The sequence below is a fragment of the Adiantum capillus-veneris genome, chromosome 16 (assembly GCF_014529385.1).
Source record: "Adiantum capillus-veneris isolate H3 chromosome 16, ASM1452938v2, whole genome shotgun sequence".
Classification (NCBI taxonomy): Eukaryota; Viridiplantae; Streptophyta; class Polypodiopsida; order Polypodiales; family Pteridaceae; genus Adiantum; species Adiantum capillus-veneris.
This window is the reverse complement of record NC_140946.1, coordinates 130,379,910-130,391,974: the sequence shown is the minus strand read 5'-3', so window position 1 is coordinate 130,391,974 and position 12,065 is coordinate 130,379,910. Positions and strand designations below refer to the sequence as shown.

At 44.0% G+C, this 12,065-nt stretch overlaps 1 protein-coding gene across 1 annotated transcript; it reads left to right on the top strand.

Moving 5' to 3' along the window:
* Window positions 1–1,385: 1,385 nt before the first annotated feature.
* Window positions 1,386–2,643, top strand: LOC147439870 (uncharacterized). Its single transcript, XM_086484073.1, has one exon. The coding sequence runs from the start codon at window positions 1,386–1,388 to the stop codon at window positions 2,373–2,375; it is 990 nt and encodes a 329-aa protein (XP_086340199.1). The 3' UTR covers window positions 2,376–2,643.
* Window positions 2,644–12,065: the final 9,422 nt, after the last annotated feature.

Below are 12,065 nucleotides of genomic sequence, written 5' to 3'. Positions count from 1 at the left end.
ATAACGCGGTAAAACAGCGCGGTAAACATGCACTTGGAGATTTTCATAGTGCACGCAACTATTACCATGCATATTGCTAACAAACCATCGTCTATTACCACTCCTATTACCGCCAATGCAGTTTTTTCTCTCTCCTTTTTCATTTGTTATTCTTCGGTAATAGGAGCAATTCTAAATTTTTCCTCTTATAGTGCATGTTCTAATGCAATGGCATGATCTTGCCACACCATTAATGGTCGAACGTGCTCAAACAAGTCAGTAGGAGATCTGGCTATATTTCATGCTACCCTAAATGACTTCATCGCAAATCTTCGGTTTAGCCTTCATGAGGCTTCTTTCGAAGCTTCAGTGGAATATTTTTAAGCTTGTCTCTTCCCTATAAGGAGCACTCCGATGTGATCAAGGTGAGCGTGGGGAGGCCGTAGCTCAGGTCTATGCACAAATTCTATGCAACCATAGATTTGGATTAACACATATCCCTACACTTTACATCTACAATGCACAGACCATCTGCAACAAAAGCTTGATGTGTTTTGGCTTAGGCGTGCGAGCAAACAAACCCTACAACAAAAGCTTGATTTGTTTTGGGTTCAGTCATGTGCGCGAACATCTTACAGTATAAGCATCATGTGTTAGAAGAGCTACAGCAAGGGATGAGCTAAAGTCGAGTGGGTTTGTGCCAGATTTATGTGTGGTGGCCTTGACAGGAAGCATGGCTGCTCAAAAATAGAGCTCAATGTGGTGCGGCTTCACAAGGGGAGGACCAAGCATAGAGGGCATCATAGCAACACATGAGCTCTTGAAACAGTGAGAGCAACAAAGAAATGTCGTGCATGGGAGGGTAGGGTCAAGACATAGAGCATCGGAGGATGTTCTATGTCAGGCATAGTACGAATGGTAAATATTGATAGAAGTTTTCATAACCCTAATTTGCTCTTGAATGCTCTGCCATGGAGCATCGGATGCTCCATGGGAGGCATAGTACGAATGGTAAATATTGATAGAAGCTTTCATAACCCTAATTTGCTCTTGAATGCAATCCCACCACCCAATGGAACACGAAATTTAATGGATCCAATAAAACCCTAATTATTTCTCACCACTCATGCAGAAAGGAGGAAAATGTATTTTGGGTTTCTTTTTTCACGAGCAAAAAGAGGCCAAAAAATTAAAGGAAGGGAAATGTGGTTGGACGAAAAGCAAATATTGCGCGTGCGTTTTGCGCACGGGTACTTTAAAAGGGGAAAATCACGGTTTCATTCCTTCGGAAAGTAGTCGCTTAGCAACATTTACTTTCTGGCGCTGGTCTCGCTCAGCAGCTATCAGGATAAGGCCTTGCATAAACGTAGTTAGGGTGAAATCTCCATTCAGAAAGCAGTACAAATATGGTGCAGAATGTGCAGGCGACGTTGGGCTGTAAGAAGACCTCAAGCTTCAAGGTCACAGCCAAGGATTCTCGAGCGCGTTCTAATTCTCTGCATGTCCTAGGCGATTGCGCTCCTCCTGCTTACAAACTCTCAGACACCTGGCAGCGCTTGGAGGCACAAAGCCGCGATGGGTGCGTCTTCTTCAGCACCCGAGGATACTACTCAGCCACCATGGACCAGGCCTGCCCTTCCTTGAACACAGCCACAGCTTGCTCCATCCTTTCCCTTACCATTGTGCGATGGCTTCATCTGGTTAATCAAGCAGGTACCTTCGACGCAGGCAGACGGTTGCCCTCTCCTGCTACTCTGGACCGCCTGCTGCTGGAGGGTTCTCGGCGATGGAGCCGCTTTCTGTCCCTATCTCAGGTGAAGGCGATGAGCGGATCAGATGGTGAACTGGATACGGCGTTGCGATATAGCAAGATGGGAGTGAGAGAGGATGATACGCACAGCTTCACAGCGTTTTTCCAGCCCGAACCTATGGGGGAATTAGGGGTTGCATGCGAGGCGTTAGTGTTTGAGAGCGTGTGGGAGAGTATGGTAACGGAAGCCTCGGCTGAGAAGCAAGGGATGACGTATGTGGTCGGCTGGAACGGCCATTATTTTGTGCTATACATACCGCCGGGGTCTGCAGCCAAGGGCGGAGCCTTTTATGTGGTGGACACGCTGGGGCGGAGGCTGTCAGCGGATTTCAATCAAGCCTATATTCTCAAGCTGGACTCTTCCTCTACATTATTAATGAACTCAGCTGCGCATGGCGGCGCACGTTATAACACTAAAATAACGAGCGGCGCAGATGCATGCAGGGTGTTCCTGAGCGACTTATTAGCAGGTGCCGCTGTGAAGGAGGTGGTGTCAGATTACAAGAAAGGCCTGGTCTCACAGCAGAAGCTTCTTCAGACTATGCAAATCGACTTTCGGGCAGTAATTGCACCTGCGATCAGCTAGCACCTGCCCGCCCTAATCATTGTAGTCATTTCTCCCATATATTCAGCTCCCCTAAGGCAGATTATTTTGATTTCTTCTCAGTTGTAATTGATGCTGCTGGAGTTGCACTCCATTTAACTTCCTAATAGGTTTATGACATTATTTGGGTGCGTACTGTAGCCTCTTTGGTTATATCATGCCGATCTTCTCTGGGTAATGCTGAGCTGCATGTGAGGGCATTTTGGCCCTCAGATTTTGCTGTCTTAGCTACCTGCTGGCCAATTTTACACAAATTTTAAGGCTCAACAGTGCTACCTTCATTTTGTCAATACTGGCTCAAATTTTCAAATATTTCTTTTCAGAGAATAGTGAAGAATAAATTAGAAAAAAGGAAAGTATACAAAAGCCCCTAAGAGAGGACACGGGTTATATGAGAGAAATGGCCAAAAAGTTAAAAGAGATTTCCCAAATTTTCAAATTTTCCTTTTGTAAAACTCATGAAAAGGAACACTATGAGGTTCTAAATTTGATTTTTCATGAAGAGTGGTCCCACATTACAAAAAATGATGCAAATGAGTCCCGGTGTATAATTCATATTCTTAGTGGCAAATTACAGTAAATTACATGCAGTTTGAGCATGCGTCGATTAGTAGTCGAAGTAATTTTGACTAGTTGCTTAATGCACCTTTCCGTCAAAGTCCACGGTCATGAGGAACATTAAAAGCCGTAATTTGGACCTACATCCTTTCGATGCTCGCCAACTCAAACCCGAAACATTCACAGACCAATACAGTCTGCAACCCTTGTCGTGCTGACACATCAGCTCCAAGAATCCTGTGTTGTGCTAACTCATCAGCACACAGAATGCTGAAAGCGACGAGTGAGTGCTTGATTGCTTGCCACACCAGCAGGCCAAATATATTTTGCATGCAATTCTTAAGCAACCAATCATTAGTGTTCAACAGACAGAATGTCTTGGCGTGTGTGATCTACCTATCTGCACAGTTGTGTTGGCGGACCCCCTCCCTTGAACATTTGACGACCGGGAATATATGGTCATCCACATACCATTCCCTTCAGAAAGTGCTCCTACTATGGCTCCCGGCATCCATCGGTCGCCATGTGGTCGCCCTTTCTTTGTGGATGACCATTCCCTACACCATAATTTATATTTGTTGTTGATAAAGAAAAGAGAACATCTTCCTCTTGAGCTCCCCAACTGAAAGTTTTCACTACACGAGGTTGTGTGCACTTGTGACGCTGTTAGCGACAAAAATACATTGGGTTTTTATACTCCCCAGCGTCGTTAAGACCGTTGCTAAGAGCGTTGATACGGCAACGTCGCTATGAGTGTCGCTATAATCGTCGCAATATGTGTCGCTATAGTCGTCGATATATAACGACGCTTATAGCGACAATCATAGCGACGTTTACAGGCCACCTAAAGCGAAGTTTATAGCGATGCTGCAGAACCTTAATTAACGATGGTCATAGCGACGTCCGAGAGAAAAAAAATTTGGTGGCAAGGCATTGAATGCCCGGCCACCCATCAACCATATTAAATGTTTCAATAATTGATTCACTTTTGAAAGAAAGTGCAAGCTTAGATATAGACCCAAAGTAGTCACCCACAAGACAATATAACCATTAACTGCATCATCCATAATATTGTTTGCAGAATAAAGATACAAAACTGACAAAAGTAAATTGATGAAAGTAAATCAATGACAATTGTACACATCATAGGCAAAATCACTTAATTGTTAAACTTTGCAAATGTAATAGTTACAACACCATTGTCATTATTGAAAAATATACATGGTTTTCAAAAAGACGTATAAACGTCATCTCATGATACATATGCTATAACAAAAGGAAACTAATGCTATCTAACTACGACTAAACTGACGTCGTCTAATCAGACGTCTCATCGCGTTCAAGCGGTGTATCTGACGGATTCTGCAACAAAAAACAATAAGACAGCATTCTGTAAGTATAAACATATAGCGACGTTTATAAAACAATACAACAAATAGAAAAGAGTAAACCCTAATTCTAACCATGCCGCCGTGAGAGCTCAGAATGTCTATCAGAGCGTTTAAGCTCTTCCTCCTGTGTACTCGCGCTCGTACGGTGTGGAGTCACGTTCTGTCACATCGACCATTGTGAAAACATACAAAGAATCCATTGTGTTAAATTTTAAAAAGCCCTAAACCCTAAACGATCAAACCTAAAGAGCAATGCGAAAACACTTATAAAATCGGCTTCAAATGATGCCCACCCGCCGCTCCCCAAGTGGTACGAGCTCCCTGCCTCTACTCGCGCTCTGGCTGCCTCCTTTTGTTGGTTCCACTTGTCGGGATTCTCGCATGCTGCTTTCTCCGCGTTCTTCCAATCTTCTTTGGCCTGCCAATCTAGTCTGTTCCACCCATGCTTAATTCCTTTTTGCACTTCGGAACGCTTGTGCTTGCAATATTCGCGCATTCGAAGTTTCATCAAGTCTTCGTTGAAGCGGTCATCCCGTGTTGGAACGGGAAACTCATCATGAAGCATGCTGATGACTCTGTCTTTTAAATCACTTGGTACTTCAGTACTCCAGGTGTTTAGTATATAGTTTCTAAACACCTGAGAGCAAAGACCGTGCATGCGCAAGATCACCTACTTGCCTTCATCATCCAAGATGATGCAGCCACTGAAGTCGACGGAGTAAGGCAAGCCCTCTCGCCGGTGACACGTGAACCTGGGTGTCCCGACAGGGGTCTCTAGCGTTGTGTCGATAGGGGTACGGACGTCAGGTGTCTCCACTGGAGTCTGGGTCCCAAAGCGAGGAGTGTCGACTGGCGTGACTCTTGGAGGAGTAGCTAGTGGTGTGTAGCCGCTAGGAACGGCCGTTAGTGGCGCAAAACCTGGTGTCGATGGCAATGCCGTGGTTGGTGTCGAGGCGGACAAAGAAGGAGAGGATAAAGAGTCTCGTCGAACACGAGGCCGTGTCGAGGCATCGGCGGCGGCATCCCCACAACAACCGTCGCCGCCACCACTAGAGCGCTGGGGACGAAACGAGTGTGAAGATTGTCTCGTCGACATCGAAACTTCGGAGCGTGCTGAATGCTCCGAAATAGAGGGAGACGCGGATAGAGTAGGAACACGCGATGGTGCGCCAGAACGATGACGCTCCACGTACCACTCTCTCTGCTGAGGTGACAAAGAAGAAAGAAACTCCTCATCATCCATACCTGCATTAAACACACGAACATTTAAACTTAATATTGAATGAATGGAGAAGAAAACATGGACAAGTAGAGAGAGAGAGAGAGAGAGAGAGAGAGAGAGAGAGAGAGGGGACTCATAAACTGAGAGGGATTCCTGTATAGACAATGACGCATATAAATAGAATGGACCAAAAGCCACGTGAATACAATATACATTATAAAAGTGAGCTAGATTGTTCAAATACAATATTTATGGCTTTAAGAGGTCTCTATCTCATCCTCGCAAAGCTCAGCATAACTTCCTATATCTATATAGAGCTCTCCATTTAAACAGACGTCCTCCGTTTCATTTTGTAGATCCTCTGCATGCACCCCATAGAGAGTAGCAACTTGATGCTCGTCTGGCACCACCTCAGCGGCTTCTGGCTAAACATCTTCTCCGATCTCCTCCATTGATACCCCTATGATTGGCACATGGTAGCCTTCATACACCCATGCACTACGGGGGGCTACCTCTATGACGTACCACTAGTTTGATGCAAACTTTGTAGGATGAAATATCACCTGCCAGAGCCACATAACTTACATGAGAGATTCCAAGCACATAACTTCTAAAATTGGATGTTAACTATTTACATATTTACTTGTTCACAATGCTTGGGTAGTACGAAAGTGTCTCTTAGGTCAGTCCATTTCTTAGTTGAATCCACCTCAAGAAAACCAGACTCTCCTCTACGCACAGTAGCGTTGAGACCCTCCATAATTATCTTGAACCATTGCACGTCGAACAAGTCAATAAAAAATCCTCTATTATCGATCCTCAAAATCTCTTGTAGCGTGCTAAATTAAGTGAGTTCCGCCACCACAGGATCTACATCAGAGGACCGTCGTCGACTGGACTATTCAAATTTTGCCATGATTCCACAATCTTGAGTAAAACGCTTTTTGTCGATCCGTTCCACCCTAAAATGTCGACCTTTACACCATGTTGTTGTGTATGACTTATACTACAACCAACAAAGATTATCAATGGCCATTCAAACATCTAGAAAGTCACTAGTCATACATTACAAACTTACCTTGGTCGCGCAACCCCGAGAGTACTCCCACTCCTCCTCAGTCACTTCTTCATTGCACTGTTGTGCGCTTTTCAATTGGTTGTGCAACCATCTTAAGCTCATGAATGTTGGTAGGCTCTCCAGACCCGTCGAATAGTGCATCGGTGGCCGTCTTCCCCGTCTCCACTCGATTCGTGCCCTTTGTCACTCTTGCTTTGCATCCTCATATTGTGAAATCCACTTTTGCATCACTAGATTGTGAAGCATGCAAAATTGGTTGATTTTAGCCTCTAGATCTTCCATCATCTTCTTCTCAACACCAAGATTGCACATGACAATCCCAAATATGCGCTCATCATCTATGGTTCACCATAGCAGGTCCCGAGCTTTATCAAATCCGTCTAGCCACTCTCCAATGTGCACTAGGGACTCTGATACCAGCCAACCTTCTTCCATGCTACCCTCTGGACGTACCTTATGATGCACATATCCCTTGAGAATTTTCATGAAACGTTATAAAAAGAACATCCATCTGGAATGTACTGTGCTTGCTATTTCCACCTCATCAACTATGTGAACAAGAAGATGCACCTGAATGGTTAGCATGGTAGTAGGAAAGTGTTTCTCAAACATGCACACAACCTCCATAGTGTTTAGTTTGGCGAATGGTATGGAGTGTACGTTGAGCTCCTTTTGTGAGATCCATTGCACCAACTTTGCAAGTTTGTAGATTGTGTTACGGATGTCAAGAGACAAACATCCCTCAATGACCACCGGTAAAATAAACTACAAAACACGTGTAGCAATGATATTAAAGTCCACGCACGAATTTGTCACACAATTCCCACTATGATATATTCCACTATGAACATACCTGACACATTTTATGCCAGTCGTGTGACTTCAAACCGGTAAGCTTTCCTTCTTTAGTAAAACACGTTCGGAGCGAGTGCATTACGCTAGTGGGGGTCCGCAAAGATTGAATGGTCTCTTTTACTTTGCGTTCTTGGGCTCCTCTCAAAATCGATGACGCTTTAGGGAGTTTTATCGATTCATCGGATACTGTCTGCGGCCACTATTTCTCCATACGATCCACATTTCTAAGGTCAACCCTAGCTCCCAAAGTATCTTTCTTGACGGTAAGATGGTCCCATAGCAGATTACCTACATTCTTGAATATGTGCATTGGATCGAGCAAGTGATTGATCAGGAGTCGGGGCCAATATCGTAACTCGTAACATAGAGAGCGTCTCTTCATCCCTGGGGTCAAACCATCATCACACATCTCCTTCTGCTCTAACCATGCTTGTGCAGACATCCTTAGTGGCTCTCTTCCTAAAAATCCATCGCGTAACACATGATTCTCTTGAAGACACACTTGATGACCTTCGTAGTTTTGCTTCTTCAATGAGGGCGCCTTACGTGCATTCAGTCTAGGTCCACATGTGACACATGCTCTGTATCCGCTTGTTTGAAGCCCTGCATATATACACATGACAATAGATAATCTTTAGGAAAACCAAGATTTACAGTGTTTGAGTTTGAGCGTAAATCACCTGAGCATTCTGTTAGTCCGAGATAGTCTTGCATGGTCCACATTAGAACAAAGCATTCCGTCGACCTGTGCGTCGGCTCATATCCACCACTTCTATGCCAATCCACAATTGTTGTAGCTCTTCCAATAGTGGACAAAGACGTACACACATCCATATTCTTGGGCTCCTGTGAAAATCCATGGCGCTTTAGGGAGTTTTATCGATCCATCAAATGCTGTCTGCGCCCAATATTGCTCCATACGATCCACATTTCTAAGGTCAACCCTGGCTCCCAAAGTATCTTTCTTGCCGGTCATATGGTCCCATAGTAGATTACCCACATTCTTGAATATGTGCATTGGATCGAGCAAGTGATTGATCATGAGTCGGGGCCAATATGGTAACTCGTACCATAGAGATAGTCTCTTCATCCCTGGGTGGGAAACCATCATCACACATCTCCTTGTGTTCTAACCATGCTTGTGCAGACATCCTCGGTGGCTCTCTTTCCGAAAAGCCGTCGCATAACACATGAATCTATGGAAGATACGCTTGATGACCTTCGTAGATTTGCTTCTTCAATGAGGGCGCCCGACGTGCATTTAGTCTAGGTCCACATGTGACACATGCTCTGTATCCGCTTGTTTGAAGCCCTCCATGTATACTCATGATAATAGATAAGCTTAAGAAAAACCAAGATTTACAGTGTTTGAGTTTAAGTATAAATCAACTGAGCATTCTGTTAGTCCGGGATAGTCATGCATGGTCCACATTAGAATGCCTCTGATCAAATCATTCCGTCGACCTGTGTGTCGGCTCATATCCACCACTTCTATTCCAATCCACAATTGTTGTTGCTCTTCCAATAGTGGACGAAGATACAAATCCATATTCTTCACTTTATACTGACCCGGCACAATCAAGCTTAGCCATAGGTGCCCCTTCTTCGTAGTCAACCACGGGGGAATGTTGTAGTTGACGATGACAACTGGCCATACACTGTAAGATGTTGATCTTTGACCAAATGGATTTACACCATCCATAGCCGGGCCTAGGCACAAATTTCGAGCTTCCCTGACAAAATCCGACCAGGTTTCATCTATATGTTTCCAGGCTGCGCAATCTGTAGGAATCCGTAGAACACCATTCGAAGATTTATTCTCCTCATGCCATGATGCTAGGGCGGCCATGGACTTATATTCAAAGAAATGCTTGATGCGAGGAAGCAGAGGAAAATGTCGCAAAACCTTTTGCGGAATTTTTTTCCGTGGAGACCTACTCAATATCTCTCGGAATCACATTTTCGACACTTCTCCATGTCTATGTATTCCCCTCTGAAAAGAATGCAGTCTTTAGGACAAGCGTGGATCGAATTCTAATCCATCCCCAAGTTTCGCAAAATCTTTCTTGCTTCCTCTCTGGAATCTGGCATCACATTATCAACTGGCAGTATGTGCTCTTTGAGCAATCTACACAACGAAAAAAATACGTTACAATTGTGTAAAAATCTATCAGATCATTATACATCTAGAGTTTTTTATTAAAGTAAACTAATTGTAATAGATCACCTGAAAAGCGTTGTGACGCTAGTGTCACTCCATCCAAACTTTTTCTGCATGTTGAGAAGAACCAAGAGCGCCTTCAATCTAAACACACGTGCTCCATCATACAATGGCGTATCGGCTTCACTTTTCATATCATCATAGATAAGCCTTTCTGAATCCATGATCGTCTCGATCATTTCATCGATCTCGGGGTCAAACATTGCCTCGTTGGGAATGTGGTCTGCATGATCATCCCCGGAGCTGTCAGAGGCTACATCTTGTGGCCTCACATATGTTGCTTGACCAAAGCGCCTGCGAACACGTCTATTGGGTTGCAAGATTGCTGCCTATTGGCCAGCTTCAAAGTCCGACGAGTTATAATTGGCAACAACTCGATCTACAATAGATGGATCGAACTCGTCAAATTTGCGAACTTTGCGAATGTGCTGCAAAGAAACGCGTTTTGTCCGTCGCACAGCATGCTTGCATTGATTACAAGGACATAAGATCCTTGTTGAGAGATAGGTGTTTCGGTTGGACGGCCCCACTCCTCGTCACTACTAATAATGAGGGTAAAAAGCTTATAACCTGGACAACAAATTTAATCTTCTATTGGGATTTTTCATCTTTTATCTCTCTCTCTCTCTCTCTCTCTCTCTCTCTCTCTCTCTCTCTCTCTCTCTCTCTCTCTCTCTCTCTCTCTCTCTCTCTCTCTCTCTTTGTTCACACTGTAAACTACCTCACATTCTCTAGTCATGTCCAATCCACGCATGCACACCTCGGTCTAGAGGTGCACGGAGATCAGAACCATCGGGTTATAATCTCGTCTTTATTGGTTAATGCTGAACGAGTACGAGCGGAAGTGCGACACGAGAGAGAGTGCGAGAAGAAGAGCACGACGATATGGTGAACTCGCTCTACTGTAATGTGTAGAGCATAGTGAGTTCTTATTAGGTTTTAACAAAAGAATATGTGTACATACCTGGCAGCCCGTCCACTTACCTGGGCGACCACATTGGGCTTTATACCCCAACAACCTCCCACTTAAAGTCCAATGTGGTACTTTAAGTGTGAGAGAAGCTACTATACAAGCTAATATACAAGAGATGTAGAGAAGTGATGTACTACCCTACACCTAACTGCTTGCGAAAATGCGCAAAGCTCTCTGAGGGAAGTCCTTTTGTAAGTAGATCAGCAGGATTTTCTGTGGTGTGAACTTTGACAAGCTGAAGTTGCTTATCCTCGAGCATTTCCCTGATGAAATGATACTTCACATCCACATGCTTTGTCTTTGAGTGATAAACTGGATTGCGAGCCAATTGTATAGCACTTTGACTATCACAATATAACACAGGCATCTCTTCTTTGATTCCCAAATCTGTTACTAGTCGATTAAGCCAAGTTGATTCTTTGCATGCCTCTGATGCTGCAACATATTCAGCCTCTGTAGTAGACTGAGTAACAAAATCTTGTAATCTAGAACGCCATGATACTGCTCCACCAGCCAATGTAAAGACATACCCTGACGTAGACCTTCGGTTGTCTAAGTCACCTGCATAATCTGAGTCTGTAAAACCCTTTACACTTAGCTCCTGACTCCCATAGCATATACGCATACTCTTTGTAGCTTTCAGGTATCTCAATATTCCTTTCACTGCCTCCCAATGTTTCTTGCCTGGGTTTGACATGTATCTACTTACTACTCCCACTACAAATGCAATGTCTGGGCGAGTAGCAATCATTGCATACATCAAACTACCCACTGCAGACGCATATGGAATCTTATCCATTTCAGCCTGTTCTTCCTCAGACACAGGACAATCTTGTTTGCTAAGTTTCACATATGGTGGCAATGGAACACTCGATGCCTTTCCCTTCTCCATATTGAAACGTTGCAAAACCTTGTCAATATACTCTGTTTGAGATAACCAAATCAACTTCTTTGATCTGTCTCTCTCAATGCGCATACCAAGTATATGACTTGCCTCACCCATGTCTTTCATGTCAAACGATTTTGCCATCTTTGACTTCAAAGCTGAAATTTCTTCCAAGTGCTTGCCAGCAATCAACATGTCATCCACATACAAAATAAGGATCAGCCAACTGCCATCCTTAGCCTTCTTTGTATATAGACAGTGATCGAACTCACTACGTTTGTAGCCTTGAGAAAGCATAAACTTGTGGAATTTATGGTATCATGCCCTCGGTGATTGTTTTAAGCCATAAAGACTCTTTAACAACTGGCATACCCAATCTTCCTTGCCTTTCTCAACAAACCCTTCTGGCTGCTGCATGTAAATTTCCACATCTAAATCACCATGCAAGAACGCTGTCTTGACATCCATTTGGTGCAACACCAAATCTA